We start from the raw sequence: 21,599 nt of genomic DNA on the forward strand, positions 1-21,599 counted from the left end.
CTAATCATCAGAGAGATGCAGATCAAAACAACCATGAGATACCACCTCACACCACAGAGGCTAGCACACATCCAAAAGAACAAAAGCAACCGCTGTTGGAGAGGATGTGGGGAGAAAGGGACCCTTCTACACTGCTGGTGGGAATGTCGGCTAGTTCAGCCCTTTTGGAAAACAATATGGACGATTCTCAAAAAACTAGAGGTTGAGCTCCCATTTGACCCAGCAATACCACTGCTGGGAATATATCCCAGAAAAGCCAAAAAGTATAGTCAAAATGACATCTGCACTTATATGTTCACCGCAGCACTGTTTACAATAGCCAGAATCTGGAAAAAACCCGAGTGCCCTAGAACAGATGACTGGTTGAAGAAACTCTGGTACATCTATACAATGGAATACTATGCAGCTGTCAGAAAGAATGAGGTCATGACGTTTGCATATAAGTGGATCAGCATGGAAAGTATTATGCTAAGTGAAATGAGTCAGAAAGAGAGAGACAGACATAGAAAGATTGCACTCATCTGTGGAATATAGAATAATAGACTAGGAGACTAACACCCAAGAATAGTAGAAATAAGTACCAGGACGTTGTCACCATGGCTTGGAGGCTGGTCTCTCATTCTGGGCAACTCAGAGAAGGGAACACCAAGTAAAATGTGGTTGGAGGTCATGTGGGGGAAAGATGATGCAGGCCGAATATAGACTAGAGACTGAACACAATGGCCACTCAACACCTTTATTGCAAACCACAACACCTAATCAGAGAGAGAGAACAAAAGGGAATACCCTGCCATAGTGGCAGTGTGGGGTGGGGGGAGACGGGACTGGGGAGGGGGGGAGGGATGTTGGGTTTACTGGTGGTGGAGAATGGGCACTGGTGAAGGGATGGGTGATCAAACTTTGTAAGGGAGAAACATGAGCACAAAAATGTATAAATCTGTAACTGTACCCTCACGTTGACTCACTAATTAAAAATAAACTATTAATTAAAAAAATAGTGATTCTATTATAAGAGGAAATGTTCAATTCATTGGATAACATGTAAGTTAGCTTTGGTAAAAAGTTCAGTACCAGGGCCAGAGAGATAGCCCAGGGGTTAAGGCATTTGCCTTGCAGGTTCAATCCCCAGCATTACTCTGCTTTTGGAGCATCACCAGGAGTGATCCGTGAGCAGATTCAGGAGTAGCTCTTTAGCACAGCTGGATGTTCCCTTAGGCCCCGCAAAAGAAACACAAACCCCCAGAGACTTGAATTCAAATTGTGAGTCAGTGTACAAGATTCAAAGTTATCAGTTTTGGTTCCTGGCTTCCTAGTAGCATAGGTATGTTAAATTTTTTATTAATTTATTTTTTTCCCCAGTGCAGGGGACAGAACCCATGCATTCACCATGCAAGGCTGTACTACCTTACCTAAAGTGACACATTTTATTCAACTTGATGTAATGGCCTTGAGTGGGGGTGGGGGTTCTCAAGCAAAGTTAGGAAGCTGAGGGAGTCATTTCCAGGAATATTTAGCCAATTGGGCAAGATGGTTCAGTGCTCAAGCCCTGAGATGCAATGTTGCACAGACCAAATGTGCTGGGGCCCTCCAGAGCTATCTCTGATTGGTGCTCAGGGACCTGTGCAGTACCAGGTATTGAACTCAGAGGCTCATTACATGCAAGACATGTGCTCCAGCCCTTTGGAGTTATCTCCCTGGTCCAATGGTAGTGTCTGTCTGTCTGTCTCTCTTTTTTGGTTTTGTTTTGAGGCCACACAGCAATGTTCAGAGCTTATAGCTGCTATACTATTTCTCTGGCTCCATTGCTTTCTTTTTGTTTGTTTGTTTTGTTTCTTTGCTTTTTGGGTCACAACCAGTGATGCTCAGGGATTACTCCTGGCTCTGCACTCAGGAATTACTCCTGGTGGTGCTCGGGGGACCATATTGGATGCTGGGGATCAAACCTGGGTCATTCGTGTGCAAGGCAAACGCCCTACTCACTGCTCCAGCCCCTGCATTGGTCTCTGTCAACTTGCTAGGCCAGAGTCCCCATTTAATGAACCAAACAATACTCATGTAGATATTTTGTAGATGTGAATACAATCATTATCAATTGGCTTTAAGATTATCCTAGATAAAGGGGGGGAGGAGAGAGAGAGAGAGAGAGAGAGAGAGAGAGAGAGAGAGAGAGAGAGAGAGAGAAGAAAACCCGCTGCCATAGAGGCAGGATGGGGGGGTGGAGGTTGGGGGGTGATGAATAGGGGGTGATGGAAAGGAACCTGGAACACTGTTTCGGGAAATGTACACTGGTGGAGGGATGGGTGTTGGGAGACTGTATGACTGAAATCTAATCATGAATAGCTTTGTAAGGGTCTATCTCACAATGATTCAATACAAATTTTTTTTAAATAGGTTATTCTAGATAATTTATTATTATTATTATTATTATTATTTTGCTTTTTGGGTCACACCCGGCAATGCACAGGGGTTACTCCTGGATTTGCACTCAGGAATTAATCTTGGTGGTGCTTAGGGGACCATATGGGATGCTGGGAATCGAACCCAGGTTGGCTGCAAGCAAGGTAAATGCCCTACCCGCTATCCCTCTAACCCCTATTCTAGATAATTTAGGTGGACCAGATTTAATTAGTCAAAGGGCATGGTTGACTATGGCTTCAGTGAAGAAGAAACTGTGGATAGAAGTTATTGCTTAGGCTAAAGAATTCTAGTCGACCCACCCTATGAATTTTGGACTTATTTAGCCAGTCCTCACAATTAGGGAAGACAACTGCTGCAATGAAAGTCCCTTTGGGCCAGAAAAATAACTCAAAGGGCTGGACATTTGCTCTCCTCTTAGGGCATTTGTCTTCACTGTCCTTTCCCCTTAAATGTGTATGCCAGAGACTCACACAAAAGCAGCCTTCTCATCAGGTTCCAAGTCACAATACTCCCTTCTCAGGAAGCCTTTTACTGAACCATTCTCAAGCACATATTAGTCACTCTTTGTTAAATATTGCTATTATATCCTTTCTCATTGCACTTGTGAAAGACATGAAGTTCTTCATTAACTTACTCATCTTATTCATCCATTCATTTATTTATTTTTGTTTGGTTTGGGTTTTGAGCCACACTCAGTGGTGCTCAGGGCTCAGTCCTGGTTCTGTGCTTAAGGATAATTCTTAATGTTTGGGTTTGGGGGTCCACATGTGATGCCAGAGATAAAACCCAGTTCAGCTGCATGAGAGACAAGCACCTTACTCATTGTTCTACTTCTCTGGTTCCCTATTTTTATGTTTTTGCTTATTTGTTTTTTGGTCCACACCTAGCTGTGCTCAGGAATTACTCCTGGCTCTGTGCTCCAGGGAACCATATGTGGTGCTGAGGATCAAAATAAGATCTGCCACATGCAAGGCATCTTCCTTGCTGTACTATTTCTCTGGTTATTAAATTTTTTTTTCTTTTTGAATCACACCCAGTGATGTACAGGTGCTTGGGGGACCATATGGGATGCTGGGAATCGAACCTAGGTGGGCTTCGTGCAAGGCAAATGCCCTACCTGCTGTATTATCACTCTGGCCCCTAAGTTTTTTTTTTTTATAAGGGTTTACACCAGGAATGCTCTGGATTGGGGTGGGGAGGTTCAAGGTCACTCCCGAACACGTTCAGGTATCACCATGGTTTCAGCTGGTGGTCCTGAGGGGTGATGTGGTGCCAGGATCAAATTCTGGGCATTGCATATACCTAGCATGAGCATGAGCTCTACCATTCTGTCTATCTCTCTGGCCCCTGCTTAAAAATATATATATATATTTATATATTCACACATACATACATATATAAAAGAATTATCTATTTTATATTTGATGTTTGAGGAACTGTCTTATTGTTTCCTTGTTTATTTGTTTTTTTGCTACTTCTGGCAGTGCTCAGGGGCTACTCCTGGCTCTGTACTCAGAGTTATGCCCTACACCGTGCCCAATACTATTGTGCTTGGGGGACCATATTGCGGTAAGGGGATTGGAACCAGAATGTCTCAGTCATCTACTGGGAAAGTGCCTTAACCTCTATACTATCTCTATCTCTCTGGCCCCGATTTTTTTTTTTAATAATGTAAAATAGCACTGCTATTTATTCAGCCATTGATTAAACTGACTGAATTGTGGCCCTGATTTTTTTAAATGCATTTCAATTCTTCATTGCAATAACCCATTGTTTATTTTATCTTTCCTCCTATTAAACATGAACAGTTATTTAAAAATCCTTCAAGGGGATAATTCCTATATTCAGATCTTGTGTGGATCTGTCTCAGCTGTCTATATTTATCCCTTGGTTGTGCCATGTCCTCTTGTCTTTGGGAATGTCCTATAGTTTATTTTTTAAATGTCTTACAATTTTTTTAGATGCCTGTAAAATATTTTTTCCTCTTTGCTCTCCGGTCATCCCTAGTGGTGTTCAGGGGCTATATGAGTGGCTCCTGGGGTGTTCAGGGGATCTGGGGGTGCTGAGATCAAACCTGAGCCTCCAACATGCAAAGCATATGCTCCGTCTTTAAACTAGATCCCTCGTCCTGGTAGCTTATCGCCTAAGGCCCACCAGAGCCAATATTAGTAGGAGACTAGGTTGAAGCTCCGGTAAAGCTCCAAAAACTTGTGTCTTATCTCATTCCAAGAGTAGAGGCCTTGAGAGAAAGCCTCAGAATTTAATGGAAAACCTACTATTTCATCTGGGTTCCCCCGTGGCAGGTTCCTAACTCTAGTCCATGTTTTTATGAGACTGCCAGAATGTCTGCTCTGCTTTTCAAAGGTCTCCCAGTGCGAACCTGAATTGCTCATATGTACAACCCTAGGATCTGGCAAATAATCCTACAATATAACTGGATATATGCTTGAGGCTCTGTCATTTTCTACAGAGGCTTGCTGGCTTCTTATCCTCAGCACAGTTCTCTGCCAGGACCCAGTTCTGGTTCTCAGACCCTTGCTGAGATCCAGTACAGCTGCAAAAAAGGAAGTCACGCTCATGGAATTGAGTACGGGTGACCTCCCCCCATCTCCCTGTTCTTCCGGGAAGCCACAAACTGCCTCAGGTGCAACATAAGCTCATTAAGGGCCATGATCCAGGGTCTCACAAATAAATCTCAGGAGAGAGCCACAAGTTGCAGAGATGCTCAAGACCCCAAAGTCATGATCCAGTTAAAAATTTAACTTCAGCTCTATCACCCTATTTAAAATTTTAGAATTCCTGGAGCCATGACATCTCATTCTTTAAGCCACTGATGTACCAGGAGTAGCACACCACATTTGACAGGGTGTAAAGTAGAAGGCAACCAATCTCGATTAAAAAAATATACATACATATAAATGCATATATATATGCACACAAGGCTCAACCTGTAACAACATGTTAGTAATCTTATACAAGAGCTTCATGTCTCTAGGGTGAGATATAATCTTCACACACTTTCCTCTAAGGAAACTTTTTTGGATCATTTTTAGAAGATTATTCATAACAAGCAGTACAAAATAAATTATTTCAGATCTGATCTGCCCTTGGGGTAGGCTTAGGTGGTGGTGGGAAAATTCAAAAGAATGGTGGTAGGAAGGTGTATTAGTGGTGGAATTGGTGTTGGAATATTGAATGTAATAAATTATTTTGAACAACTCTTTAAAAAATTAAGAAACATGTTTCCCAAGAAAAACAGGAGGTCATAAAAGTCAGCAAATTAAGAAACATGTTTACCCCTAAAAAAGGAGGTCACAAAAGTCAGCTTGCCTCTCTGAAATTCTTTTGGTTTACCTTTACTTTGGGGGTTCAATTCTTCAGGGTCTCAATCCAAACCATGATATGTCAAGACCTCATCCTTGGAAGATCTGGCAACAAGATTGTAATTCAAGTCTTATATCTCTAAACAAAAGCAGCTACAAGGAAAGGTTCACCTCTCTCAAATATTATCCTTATTCCTAGATCTTGAGCAAATGTTTTTTTATTTTTTGGCTTGGTTTTTGTTTTTGTTTTGGGGCCATCCCCAGTGGTATTCAGGGCTCGCTCCTGGCTGTGTGCTCAGGAATCAAATATCGTCGGGTTTGGGCGTGAGAAATTTACCAGGTCAGCTGCATGCAAGGCAAACGCCTGATCAGGAAGTTTTTTATTCTTTTGCTGTTAAGAGGCAGTGAGATAGATATGGGTAGGAGGGAGGAATGAGCTGTTAACCCATCCATGGCCCATCCTGTGCACCGTTCCACAAGTGGAAAATTCATTTTATTTTTAAACTTTCTAATTTTTTTAATTAAATTAAAAAAATTTTAAATGTAGGGTATTGCTATTTATTCAATCACTGATTACACTAACTGAACTAGTCATGACTCCACATTATTCTTTATTTTTTAAATTTTTTATTGAATACCCATGAGATAGACCATTACAAAGCTGTTCATGATTGGGTTTCAGTCATACAATGATCCAACAGCCATCCTTCCACTAGTGTATATTTCCTACCACCAATGTCCCTCATTTTCCCCCCACCATCCCACACCCCACCCTCAGCCTCCCTCTATGGCATGCACTTGTCTTCTTTTTCTCCTTTTCCTTTTGTGCATTATGATTTGCAATACAGGTACTAAGGGGACATCTTGTGTTTGGCACTGAGTATTTTTGTCAGACGGTAAAGCTGGAGTAGCTTTTTAACTAGGTGGAAGCTTTGGCATGTGGATGTGACTGCTGAGGCTTCTGGAAGTGGGAGGTGGGGGGAGGGAGCTCATCCCAAACCCGAGAAAGCCTGGAGATTTCAGTCACAAAACCCACATATTTGAATTTTTGGCAGATTGTTATCTTGATGGGGTTTGTCCAGAGATGGTGGAATCAAGCATGGCAGGGATTTTGGATTGTGGAAGCAAGCGGCTGCCAGGGGCTCCAGGCTAACCCCCTTCCGCATCTACCCTGTTTGGTCTTGTGCCTGTCCGAGATTAACTATGGCTTTTTTTTTTTTTTTTGCTTTTTAGGTCACACCTGGTGATGCACAGGGGTCACTCCTGGCTCTGCATTCAGAAATTACCACTGGAGGTGCTCAGGGGACCATATGGGATGCTGGGAATCGAACCCGGGTTGGCAGTGTGCAAGGCAAACGCCCAACCTGCTATGCTATTGCTCCAGCCCCATTAACTATGGCTTTTGATCTCTTCTGAGATTTATGGGTCTCTGAGGCAAGGCCAATAGAAGAGCTTACATGGTGGCACTAGAGTTGATTCATGAGGGTCACTACGGGTGCTTCCAGGAGTATAGGGAAGTGAGGGGAGGTAGCCCACCCCAACTCTGAGAAAGCCTCAAGATTTCAGCCACAAATCCTGCATATCTGAATTTTCAAAAGGCTAATATCTTAGTGAGGTCCATCCTGAGGTGGCAGAGTGTGGCCAGGGGTTTGGCAGCAATTTTGAATTGTGGGAGCAAGCAGCTGCCAGGGGCTCTACTTGGGCGGGCACCAGGATAACCCACATCCCGCTGATTTGCCCTGGTTTGTTAGTCTTGCATCAGTCTAAGATTAACTGCAGCTTTTGATCTCTTTTGAGATTTATTTAAGTCTCTGAAGCAAGGCTGATAAATGAGCTCATATACCTAAGACAGAGGTAGTTTGGCCATTTAAGTTCTTGGAAAACTTGGTCCCGAGTTGTTGGGGTCCAGCCAGAGCACAGCAGCAATTTTGGAGTATCAGGAAGCCTGAAGGCACCATAAAGTCCCACAGATACAGGTAGTCTTGCTGGGGACACTGTACCCTCAGAGGACTTAATTTTAGATATCTCTCTGATGTTGGAGAAAGTGGGAGAAATAGTATAATATAGGAGTTAAGGCTCTTACCTTGCATGCAGCCTACCTGGGTTTGGTCCCCAGCACTGCATATCTGAGTGATCCCTGAGTGCAGAACCAGGAATAACAGGGTGTAGCCCAAAATGAAAACAGGAAGGGAGGGAGGGAGAAAAGAAATCTCACCAATGGGAGCAGCCAGGAAGATAAGAACTACTTGAGCTGGTGCAATACAATGGGTAGGGTGTTTACCTTGCACATGGTTGGTCCAGGTTTGACCCCTGACATCCCACAGGGTTTCCCAATCACTGCCAGGAGTAACCCTTAAGCACTTCTGGGTGTGGTCCCAAAACCAAACTAAACCAACAAACAAAAAAACTACCTGGGCTAAGAGACTTCCCTATCTTGAAAGCCCGGTGTACTCATGACTTCCTATTTGCCATTACAGTGTACAATAACTATTTGGCAGTGACTAGGGAGACAGAAATGCAGCGAGGGAGGAGCATGAGGAGAGGGAGGGGGCCAGGACCTAAGCCTCATAAAAATGCTTTGCCCTAAACCAGTGGGCTGCTCCCCACTCCTGCTCAGAGTATACTTTTGCTTTGCAAACTCTGCCACTTAATCTTGTCTGGCATCTCTTGGCTGCATTCCTTTCTCCTAGAAGACAGGAACTGAGGAATCAGGGCTGTGCCCGACTGCCGGTGACATTGTTCTTGGAAGCATTACAAGATACTTCAAAATATTTTTGCTCCTTGTTTTCAGTTCTAATCACACAATACCTATCCAAACCTAGTATTATTAGTTTTGATGTTTTAAGAACAGTCCCAAATGCAGAGACTCTATGATCTTGTTGTTTTGGTGTCTGAGTCACACAGTTGGTGCTGGGGGTGCAGGTGCTATTCCTTGCAGTGGCTCATGAACATGTGGTACAGGGATAGAGCCCCAACTTCCCATATACAAAGTTATCTCAAGGCCAGAGCAATAGTACAGTGGGTAGGGTGTTTGAATGCATGCAATTGACCTGAGTTTGATCCCCAGCATCCCATATGGTTCCCTGAACACCATCAGGAGTGATTCCTGAGTGCAGAGCCTACAAAATAACCCCTGAGCATCACCAGGTGTGACCCAAAAAGCCAAAAAAAATTTTTTTTAAAAGCTATCTCAAGAAACTAAGGTCTCGGGGCTGGAGCGATAGCACAGCGGGTAGGGCATTTGCCTTGCACGCGGCTGACCCAGGTTCTAATCCCAGCATCCCATATGGTCCCCTGAGCACCGCCAGGGGTAATTCCTGAGTGAAGAGCCAAGAATAACCCCTGTGCATCATCGGGTGTGACCCAAAAACAAACAAACAAACAAAAAAACCAAAAAAAAAAAAAGAAACTAAGGTCTCTGGGGCTAAAGTGATAGCAGTAGGTAGGGCTTTTGCCTTGCATGCGGCCGACCTGGGTTTGATTCCCAGCATCCCATTTGGTCCCCTGAGCACAGCCAGGGGTAATTCCTGAGTGCAGAGCCAAGAGTGACCCCTGAGCATTGCTGGGTGTGACCCAAAAAGCAAAAAAAAAAAAAAAAAAAAAACCAAAATAAAAGAAACTAAGGTCTTTCTAAAAAAAAAAAAAAGTCAGGAAAAATGATAAATTTTAAACTCAGAAATAAAAGTATTTCCAAGTAAGATAACCATTAAATGATGCTAAATTGTGTTCTGCTTCCATTCTCACGAAATTAAAAAAAAACTGAAGAAAAGTACTGAGCTACTTCAACTGTCACCATATTTCTTGCATTCTAAAATTTATTGTAATAGATGCAAATTTGTTGTTGTTGTTGTTGTTTTGGGGGCTACATCCAGCTGTGGTCAGGGCTTGCTCCTGGTTCTGCATTCAAGGATCACTCCTGGCGGGGATCAAGGGACCATATTAGGTGCCAGCAATTGAATCTGGGTTGGCTACATGTAAGGCAAGTAACTTCCCTGCTGTAGTAGGTCGCTGGTCCAATAGGAAATATATAAAAGCATATTCATTTTGACATTTTCCTCCTAAGACAGTATTTCTAACATCACCAGATGTTATAAACAAGTCTCCCTATGAGGGCTATGGTAAAAATGAGTTTACTTTTCTTATTAGGTATATTAATTTTTCTGGAGACATATAATGCACATCAAGAAGTGCTGGAGAGATAGCACAGTGGGGAGGGCACTTCCCTTGTACACAGCCACACCAAACTCAATCCTATGGTCCCCCAATCCCTGAGACCTGCAATCCCAGAACCAAGAGTAACACCAAAGGGTCACTCCCCGTAGTACTTGAGACAGTGGCTATGGGCTCCCATGAGCAAAGCTATGGGCTCTCAGATAGCCCCTGCGCCCTATCCCTGGCCTGGTTTCTATTTTCTTAGAACTCGATAAAGTTCCAGGTGTCCCCATCTCATGTTCCTATAACACCTGTTATTGTAATGTTTATCCTATCAGACTGTAATTACTCATTACTTCACTCTAGGTTCCTATGTTTGGGCATCTCATTCTCTGTGACCTGCTCACTTCCGGTCCCACAGCCTGGGGAGGTCCATCTAATAACTGCAGGATTATTAGTAAGTTATATCATTGGGATTCTCACAATCATTATTATCAAAAATGTAATTCTGGATGAAATGCTTTAATATTATTTATATCACGGCTACGCAACCTCTTTATTCTTATTTTTATTTTTTTTTATTTTAATTTTTTTTTTCCCCACACGGCAGAGCCTGGAAAGCTACCAGTGACATATTTGATATGCCAAAAACAGTAACAGCAATGTGCTCTTCATGTTCCTGGAGCAAGCAGATGTCACTGGGCTACAGGGACAAATGAAGCACGCAACAGGGACAAATGAAGACATTACTGGCGCCTGCTCGAGCAAATCGATAAACAACAAGATGACAGTGATACAGTGATACAGTGATTACACCATGATATTAGGCGAAAACAAGGAGTTAAGCTGACTTATCCTCAAACGTTTAAAATACACATGCCATGGAGTCAATTACTACTGGAAATCTTGGACTGAAAGAGTGATTTTCCTGGCATATGCCCAAGCATTAGGCTAGAAATGAAATAACAAATGTATTTACATAATTTTAGATAAAGTTTTGATATTTAATAAATGATCCCATTTATTCCAAGAACATGTTCTAAACCGTTTATAAAGAATAATTATAGGGGCTGGAGCAATAGCACAACGGGTAGGGCGTTTGCCTTGCATGCGGCCGACCCGGGTTCGATTCCCAGCATCCCATATGGTTCCCTGAACATCGCCAGGAGTAATTCCTGAGTGCAGAGCCAGAAGTAACCCCTGTGTATTGCCAGGTGTGACCCAAAAAGCAAAAAAAAAAAAAAAGAATAATTACATACTCTAAACTCGTTTTTATTTTCTTTTTGGGTCACATCTGGCAATGCACAGGGATTACTCCTGGCTCATGCACTCAGGAATTACCCCTGGCAGTGCTCAGGAGACCATATAGGATGCTGGGAATCGAACCTGGGTCAGCCGTGTACAAGGCAAACACTCTACCTGCTGTGTTATTGCTCCAGCCCCATACTCTAAACTCTTAATAATCCATCAGATTAGAGTACAGTAAACATGTGAAGTTTGAGAACCAAAAATTCGCTTTTTTGGTAGTAAGAATGCTCTCACACTAGTCTGCATTATATATTTAGATTTCTGAATACTGGATTTTCCCATGTGAATACTTCTACTAACTTTGCTGTATCAAAGCACTGTAGCACTGTCGTCCTGTTGCTCAACGATTTGATGGATCGGGCACCAGTGACATCTCTATTGTGAGACTTGTTACTGTTTTTGGCATATTGAATATGCCTGGTAGCTTGCCAGGCTCTGCTGTGCGGGTGGGATACTCTCAATAGCTTGCTGGGCTCTCCTAGAGGGATGGAGTAATTGAACCCGGGTCAGCTGCATGCAAGGCAAATGCCCTACCCTCTGTCAGGAGATAGTAAGGAAATAAACTGATTGTCCACAGTTGGTGACCATATGGGATGCTGGGAATTGAACCCAGGTTGGCCGTGTGCAAGGCAAACACCCTACCTGCTGTGCTATCGCTCCAGTGCTATATAATTTCATTTGCTATATCAAAATGCTAAGAAATTTAACAGAACTCCAAGGTCAAATAACTTTTCAAAAATAATTATTAATGTATGAAATAAGTATTATATAGTATTACTGTAACCTATTAACATAGGGTTTTTGAACTACTAAAAATATAAAATACTTACTATTATTTTCTTACAGTCCTTTCCTCTGCATAGTTCTGTATAGGTAGAATATTGCACATATATAATCCAGCTTCCAACAAAAACCACCAACCAGGAAAAGAAGAGATATTTCATCCGCACATAAGAGAAGCGAGCCTGTGAGCAGAAGAGCACATAATAATCATTCATTCAGCACCAAGTCAGCATCCACAGTCCGAGAACATGGTTTCCCTTCTTGGGAGGACTCAATATATATTCTAGGCTCATATGGCAATTCTCCTAGAACAAAGTGTACTTTGACTGAGTCCAAACAGCACTGGCCTTAGAAGAGGAAGCGCTTTGGTCCTGCCAAGGAAAAAGGGAACAAAATACCCTTTAAAATGTATAAATTTTCAAAAACCACCAGCATGGAAAGCTACTTATTAAGAAGCACGTGCACCAAGCTCCCTGGAGGGCTCTGGATGACCAGGTAGAGAGACATGATCTCTGTTTCCTGTGAGTTTCAGAGAATACTACAAAGGTTCTTTATCAAGATAGAATTAATTTGGTTAAAATATCTCATAGTGAGGCACAGCCAGAATAATTATTAAACCTCATCTTCATTCCTATTTCTCTATCATATGTACCAAAGCTTTAAAGTCCTTCTATTCAAGCAACCAAATGCTTCACCTAATGCTCGAGAAACTTGAAGAGAATTTTGTAAGTATTAAAGGAAAAATGATTGAGAATGGGTTGAGATAAAGAATAAAAGCATCCATTTTTGATTCCTTGCATGTCAGCTTATAAAGCCACAATAGGCTCCTCGATACATTGTTTTGGCACTCGGTGTTCTGATATCTAATTGCAGTTTGGGCCACTTGGTGCTTTTTCTTCATCAACCACATAATTAAAAGGTTTAAGTTTCAAAAGTGCCCAGAGGTCAAGATAATTTAGCATTTATTTTGTAAGTCTGGAGCTCCCATGCCTCTATAAGCAGTGTGATTCAGGACCGCAGCAAGAATTGAGCAGAATAAATGAAAAAATACGTGAAACTATGAAGAGCTGGTTTTGCTTTTACAGTCAGAAGCCAGTTTCTCACACTGGGCAACAGTAGGACACTGTGAGCACTGGGAGCATGCAAAGAAAGCAGAAGGAGATGAAAGAGTCGGCGTGCACCTGCAGAAGACAATGTGTGCCAAGGGAACAGAAACTCGGGAAACACTGAATTCCGCTGGCACTGCTTGAACTTGAAGTGTCTGTCTGTGAGTTAACAAAGGGTGAATCCCAGCACCAAGAAGTCTGAGGACAATTAATTCACAGTTCAATGATAAAATCTGAGAAAAAAATTCCAAATGAAACCACATACCAGACCCTGGAGTATATATCAAGGGGTCTGTTTGAAGGACATTTAAGATTGCTTGTTCTTAATAAGAGCTCCTCAGAAAGAAACAGATATTTACTACTACAGTGGGGCTTAAATATGATTTAATGACATAAAGTCTATAGAGCACAAGTATATTGATTAGGCTCTTAGACAACACTCAACAAATGTTAGCGAGATCAATCTGTAAAAAGCACTGAGCAAAAGCCAATAGTGTTGTCATAATGATTTGGCCATTCCTGTTTCTCTGGACTTGCCAAAAATAAAACTGAATCTAATCAAGCCAACAACCCGTTTAGAGGAAATACAGGAGACAGCGAACATAAGCAACACTTAGAATATAACCAGTAAACTCCAAACTATAGGAAATGCTGCCAGCATATGGGAAATAGTCCTGTGTTTTTAATAAGGAGAAAGATAGTACAGTAGGTAGGGCACTTTCTTGCGTGTGCCTGACCAGTGTTTGATACATGGCACCCCATACGGTCCCCAGAGCCCACCAAGAGTGATCCCTGAGAGCAGTGGGTGTGACCCATACTCCCTCACCCCCAAATAAATAAGGAGAAAATAAAAAGAATATGATTAAAATATAAAGATTAAGAGTAGTTAAACATTTAATAACTTATAAGAATACCAACATTATCAAATAATCACAAGCTGTACATCTTTTTTGAGTCATGATACAAATGAATATAAAGTATTTATATTACAGTTAATGACAATTTGAAGATGGACAGGATACCCAATCCAGTGAAGAATTATTTCACATTTTTAGGTCTGAAAATGAACTACAGGAATGTTTAAGGAAGAGTGGTAACCATTATAGACATTAAAACGTTCACAAATAAGATGCTAATGCCATGGGGTTGGAGCAATAACACAGTGGGTAGGGCATTTCCCTGCACGCGGCTGACCTGGGTTCAATTCCCAGCATCCCATATGGCCCCCTGAGCACCGCTAGGAGTAATTCCTGAGTGCATAAGCCAGGAGTAACCCCTGAGCATCGCTGGGTGTGACCCAAAAAGAAAAAAAAAAGATGCTAATGCCAGCATTTACAAAATAACATAGTAAAGTAAAAATAGGTAGAGTTTAGCTGAAACAAGACTAAGCTGAAGAGACAGTATAGGAGTTAAGATGCTTGCCTTGCATGCAGTCAACCCCTTTGGGTCCCTGGCAACACATATACCAAGTATGACTAAGGGCCACTCCTGAGCACAGAGCTAGGAGCAGCTCTTGAGCATTGCTCAGTATGCCCCAAATAAAAAAGACTGATCATGGGTTAATAATTATTCAAGTTGTGTGATGAGTACATGGCTTCTTTTTTTAAAATTTTTTTACAGTTACAAAGCTTTCATGTTTGAGTTTCAGTCAGACAATGATCGAACACCCATCCCTCCTCCAGTGAACATTTTCCACCTACCAATGTCCCCAGTATCCCCCCACCCATCTCATCCCTCACCCTGCCTCTGAGGCAGACAATTTCCCCCATATTCTCTCTCTTCTTTTGGGCATTATGGTTTGCAATACAGGTACTGAGAGGTTATCATGTTTGGTCCTTTATCTACTTTCAGCACACATCTCCCATTCCGAATTACCCCTCCAACCATCATTGACGTAGTGATCTCTTCTTTATCCCAGCTGTCTTCTCTCCCAGCTCATGAGGCAGGCTTCCAACCATGGAGCAATATTCCTGGCCCTTTTGTCTACTGTCCTTGGGTGTCAGTCTCATATTATGTTATTTTATATTCCACAAAAAAGTGCAGTCATCCTATGTCAGTCACTCTCTTTCTGACTCATTTCACTTAGCATGATGCTCTCCATGACCATCCACTTATAAGCAAATTTCATGACTTCATCTTTCCTAACAGCTGCACAATATTCCATTGTGTAGATGTACCAAAGTTTCTTTAACCAGTCCTTTGTTCTAGGGCACTTGGGTTGTTTCCAGATTCTGGCTATTGTGAACTGTGCTGCAATGAACATACAGGTGCAGATGTCATTTCTACTGTGCTTTTTCAGAGGCCCAGTGGGAGTGACTTCTTTTGAATGTATCTTTCCCTACTGATCTGAAACTTTCCATATGACACAATAGCAAGACACCCTCTTCCCACACATTCATTCAGTGACTACTGAGTGGTTACCATGTGTCAGGTCCTATCCAGGTACTTTCAGCACATCTCCAGTTTCAGAAACAAACTGTCAATCAATCATACAAAACCATTTAAGCATTGCCCCAAAGGACCATGATTTGGCATGATTTTACTGTTAGGAATGCAATCGTATAGTAACACTTTATGTGATTTTCCTGAGACAAGGTTTTAAAACAGGAATAAATTTCAAATCGTTTAGCAGTAGAACTGGAAGAGATTTTGCAGTTTTCCCTGTTCCTCTCCATTTGCTCTACAGCAGATATAAATAATGCAAGAGAGGGAAACATTGCAGACCCAGTAAGCAGAGTTTTCTCCCAGAGTGTATGGTTTGGTTCTGCTCCTCTTGATAGTCACCTCAAGAAATCTACATGTGTTGGGGCCAAAGAGATGGTAGAGGGTTAAAGTGCTTGCCTGTGGCTGACTCATGTTTGCCCCAACAGGATGATATGGTTCAACAATCCCAGCCCCCAATTCTCCCACCACCAAAAAATCTAGGAGAAGTCAACTGCTTTTGGAGTCATCAATAATTTCTAAGTAATAAAGCTGCTATAAAGTATAAACTGATGCTGGCAGCTAGTACTTCTATATATTCCTCTCTCCTACCTACCTAACTTGATTCCAGTTTAAATCATTTTGCTTCTCTAGATCTCTCAGATTGCTACGTTTTTTTCCATATCCTCTGACATATGTTTAAACTGAAAAACACCCTGTGAACTGGCTCGCTGCTGAGAGCCTGCCATGACAGCGAATGCCAAACATTTTGGAGAGGAAGTTAGATTAATGACATTCCCAGCAGGGCACTGGGTATCACCTGTTGTAGGCATAAATGACAAAAGATGTAAAACATTTTTATTTTAGCATGCTATGAAAAATTATTGTGATTTGGGAGAAGCACAAAATAGCTGAAAGGACCTTCATGCGTCCTTTAATATCTGTATATTCCTGCTGCTTCACATTTTAAAATAAAGATAAAAGGAAAAAACCATAAATGGCAACTGGGCTATTAAGTAACTTAATTTCCCTGTACAGTACTCATTGAAGTATTTCCAGCGGTCTGTTCCATACTAGACAATCTACTCTTTGATTAAGAATCACAGTCATTGTTTCTGCCTTTCTTTTCTATGCTGAACTATCGAAAATTCTTCCTGGCAGGTTTTATTTTTTAAAATTTTTCTTGTTTGGCGCTACCTACTAGTAGTACATGGTTTTATTTTAAATTATGCTCCTTAAAAGCATGGTAAGAATTTTATTAAATATACTGTGGCAGTAACTTTCAACTAGAGTACATTTTCCCCCTTAGGGGACATTTGGCGCTGGTTAGAGACATTTTTGTCTCACTGCTGAGTAGTGATACCAAAGTATTGTGGACAGACGCCAGGTATGCTGCTAAATCGCTAATGTTAAAGAGAGCCCCTGTGCAATCAAGAATTATCTGTCCCCAAAATAAAAAATAAAATCAAATCTGAATTCCTCACTCCTGATACAAATCTAATTATAGTCTTTGGAGAGAAAACATAAATGTTCCTTTTTTGTGAAAACATTGAAAGAGCTTTCATTGGCTATGACATGATAATATAGTAATAGACTGGTAAGCTATTTAAAAGATACAAGTAGCGGTCTCCCTTTATGCATATAATTCTACAATTTGTGTGTATGCTATGTTATCATTCTCCTATGTTCCGTTATAACCTAGATAGCAACACATATTCTTAAAAACTCCTGCTACGAAATATTTCGTAGCCCTTTTGACCCCCATATAGACTCAGTACTTTCCCTCACCTTCATTTAATTCTCTACTAAATTTGGTTGTTTTCTCCCTTTGGTGATTATAAGTACTCAGCTATCACCTCAGTACTTCAGTAAGTATTTTTCTATTTCCCCTTAGAGGCTGAATTCTCCTTGAAATTGAAGATTGCTTCCTATGCACCCGTGAATTACCTGTACTTGGCATAATGTCTGACAAATAGCTTGTATTCCAAAATCTTTCTTTACCAATGAAGCAAATGAGAGAAGAGGAAGAGAGCTAGAAGATAACGGAGGTAGGGATACACGAAGTGAAAGAGTAGAAGGAAAATGAGCAATAAAATGAAGCTTTTGCTCTAAGTTCCCACATGGGCTTGAATTTTTGTTTTGTAGCCCAATAAATTATTTACATTCAGAAAATTCATCACTGTCACTAAATCTAAAAATAAAAGACTGAACTTAAAAAAAAAATTATCTGTCCCCAAATGTCTACAGTGCTAAGGTTTAGGATGCCCCGTGTTATGGTTGTATGACAAAATAAAAACAAAAATTATGAGGTTGAAAGTATCAAATTTGTATGGTACCATCATTTTATTTTAATTTAGTCTTTCAGGCATAGACTAATAATACTAGGTTCCTATATGCAAAATATGTACCCGTGAAGATCCCAAGAAAAAAAGACATTATTTCTTTTTTTTTGTTTTAGTTTTTGTCTTTGTTTTTAGGCCACACCTGGCAGTACTCAGGGATAATTCCTGAGTCTGTGCTCAGGGCTAACTTTTTTGTTTTGTTTTGTTTAGTTTTTGCAGTGCCAGGGATCAAGCCCAGGACCTTACACATACAAAGTGAGTGCTCCACCACTGAGCCAGATCCCTGATCATGCTGCATGGTTTTGTATTTAAAATTTTATTGGCATATAGCTACTATTCCCTCCACTATTTGTTAATGCATTCTCTGTGGCTGCTTTCATGCTATAAATGGCAGAGTTCGGTGGCTACAATAGAGATCACATTACTCTGTATAGAAACTGTATGTTGACCCTTAGGTTGCAAATACCATTCCCTTTTGCTGTGCTTCTCTGAACTTAAGTTTGGCATGCACTTTACTTGGCCATTATTTGATACTAGGTACAGTGCAAAGAAAACTTCTCATTGAACTTGTTTTCTTGCACTTCAGATACACCAGGACAAGACCATCATTTCATCCTAGGGAACATGGAATCCACCTGAACCAAACACAAGGTCTGGAGCCAACCCCACTTAGAAAATCTGGGTTCAGCTCATCTGCATATATGTGAATGAGAAATAATGATGAACATCATCACTGAATTTGGGCGCAATTTGTTATGGCACCGTTGTGGTATCTCATGAATACAGGAGGGAATCATTGCTGCTTCCTTACAAAAACTCTGAAAGTAGGAGACTATTCTTCATACTACAGATGGAGAACCTGAAAATATAAAGAAGTTAAGCAAACTCTTCTGGTATTAAGCAGAAGAATGAGTGTCTGAATCGAAGCAATCTGGCTCCAGAGTCTACACTCACTCTACTTGTATTAAACACACAAAAATGGGCTGCAGAGATGGCCCACCAGCCCGGAGCACATGTTTTGCATGCAGGAGGCCCAGGTTTAATCCTCAGTACCACATGATCCCTGAAGCATGTGAGGTGTGAATCATGAGCACTGACCCAGAAGTAGCTCCCGAGCATTGCTGCATATGACCTCCAAACAAAACAAAAATAAGAAGTAAAAATATAAATACAGGGGCTGGAGCAATAGCACAGCGGGTAGGGAGTTTGCCTTGCACGCAGCCGACCTAGGTTCTAATCCCAGCATCCCATATGGTCCCCTGAGCACTGCCAGGGGTAATTCCTGAGTGAAGAGCCAGGAGTAACCCCTGTGCATCGCCGGGTGTGACCCAAAAACCAAAAAAAATATATATAAATACACAACTATTTTCCTGGGTAGCTGAGTATTTCTTCAGGACAGATATCAGTAAGTAAAACACCTAGGTCACTGGTACGCGGTTTTGTTGCTTTTATATTCTGAAAGGTTTATGGTATCTCATTAGTTTTTGAAAAACCCTGCAATAATCAGTGATTTTTTTCTTTTATTTTTTTGGGGGGGAGGGGTTGTTACAGCTGGTGGTGTTCAAGGCTTACTCATGGCTCTGTGCTCAGAGATCACTCTGGGCAGTGCTCAGGAGACCATATGTGGGATCAAACTTGGGTCAGTTGTGTATAAGACAAGGCCTTTCCCACTGTACAAATCTCTGGCTCCACTCACTAATTTTTTTTTCTTTTTTGGTCGGGGACCTGGGCCACACCCAGCGGTACTCAGGGTTTATTCTGCCTCTGCACTCAGTAATTATTCCTGGTAGTACTCAGGGAACCATCTGGGGTGCTGGGGATCAAACCAAAGTTAATCTCTCCAGCCCCTAATTTTTTAACTGCGCTTATTGTATCTTCCTTCCATCTCATTTGGAAAATTACAGTTTAAGTTTTCTTTCTTTGACTGTGGCCTTGGGCCTTTAAAAAAATTTTGTCACAGTGATTTGCAATTTTACAATACTGTCAACAGTAGGGTTCCATAAACCCAGCATTCCGACACCATAACACCCCCGTCCCCACACCAGTGTCCATTTCCCTTCACCAGTACTTCAGGCTCCCCGTATCCTCACCTCAACATCTCTCTCAACCCACCCACATGCATCACCATCTCACTACCATGCCCAGTTCTGTGGACCAGTTTCTACATTCTGTTGCTTTTGCCTTCGTCCTTTGTACTTAATGTTAGGATTGGCAAAAGCTTAGATAAACCTAGACTAATGGGGTTATTAAATAGAGCTGGTAGGAATGTGTCTAAAAAAAGTCTTTTTTTTTTTTTTTTTGCTTTTTGGGTCACACCCGGCAATGCACAGGGGTTACTCCTGGATTTGCACTCAGGAATTATTCTTGGCAGTGCTCAGGGACCATATGGGATGCTGGGAATCGAACCTGGGTCGGTCACGTGCAAGGCAAATGCCCTACCTGCTGTGCTACTGCTCCAGCCCCTAAAAAAAAATTAATTCAATGTGACTATAGGAAGCAGGAGAACTGGTTAAATTTTCTTTTTTTTTTTTTTTTTTTTTTGCTTTTTGGGTCACACCCAGCGATGCTCAGGGGTTACTCCTGGCTTTGCACTCAGGAATTACTCCTGGCGGTGCTTGGGGGACCATATGGGATGCCGGGGATCGAACCCGGGTCGGCTGCGTGCAAGGCAAACGCCCTACCCGCTGTGCTATCACTCCGCCCAGAACTGGTTAAATTTTCAAGTACCCCTTCTGAGGCAGGGATGACCTTAGTGAGATCCAGGTATCCTTAATTCTACTATGGATGAATACTTTAGATCTGACCTGTAATGATTAGAAGCACAGAGGAACCTAAGATGGGCCTTCAGGTTATGTGGGTCCAGGGAATGAGAAATTTGGCCTCAAGACCACCTTAATCAGCTGCAGAGAACATAGATATTACAGAACTATACCTTCCTGGGGTGAACATCAACATCTCTTTCAGCTGGTAGTAAAACTGATAGTTGCAGCAGTTCCTAAATTATTAGCAGTTCCTGAATAATTAGTTTAAAATAGCCACAAAATCTGTTTGGAATGGTGAGCTCCTATTTTGAAAATATTACAAATGATGCAAACCAGATGTTCATCTCTAATTCTGGAATTTCCCAGACAGGTGTTAGTCTAAAACTGTTTTTCCATTTCTCCTTCAAATTCCAAAGAAGGCTAAAAATAAAGCAAAATCTATAGAAAAATACTTCAGAGACAGATGTCAGCTATTTCTGATCCTAGTAATTTTCACTTAGAAGAAACCTACAAAGAAAATGTGCCAACATGGTTTCTAAATGAAGATGTTTTTGCTGGCATTGTAGAAAGTGAGAGAACAGAGAGACAGAGTAGCAGGTTAGGCACTTGCCTTGTATACATCTGACCTCTGATGTATGATCTCCTGATCCCGCCACTATATTATGGCCCTCTGAGCACTGCCAGTGTCACTCCTGAGTAGGAGCCAGAAATAAGCCCTGAGCACTGCCAGAGGTGACCCTCCCCCCTAAAACGAAACAAACAAAAAAAACCTTGAGGCAGTGACTACATTGGCAGTTGTTCTAAGACTCAGAGAAACAATGGGCTTCACTTTGCTGTAGGAAAAATGTAGAAAAGGAAGTACTAAAAATCTATAATATATCTATGGACAATGTACCTATAAAATTACCTATGATGCTAAGATAATAAAGATCTTGTCAATTGTGTGGAAATCATGGTGCTACTATTCTCTTAAATATACAGCAT

General features: G+C 41.5%; 1 protein-coding gene across 1 annotated transcript in view; it reads right to left on the reverse strand.

Annotated features, from left to right (window-relative positions):
• The window catches only part of DIPK1A (divergent protein kinase domain 1A), a 103,969-nt gene that overhangs the window by 27,708 nt on the left and 54,662 nt on the right, over positions 1–21,599 (reverse strand). Inside the window, exon 2 of the mRNA XM_055138238.1 lies at positions 12,032–12,166. Within this exon, the coding sequence (XP_054994213.1) occupies positions 12,032–12,166 (135 nt within the window). The remainder of the gene's footprint in view (positions 1–12,031; positions 12,167–21,599) is intronic.

The sequence above is a fragment of the Sorex araneus genome, chromosome 5, assembly GCF_027595985.1.
Source record: "Sorex araneus isolate mSorAra2 chromosome 5, mSorAra2.pri, whole genome shotgun sequence".
Lineage (NCBI taxonomy): Eukaryota > Metazoa > Chordata > Mammalia > Eulipotyphla > Soricidae > Sorex > Sorex araneus.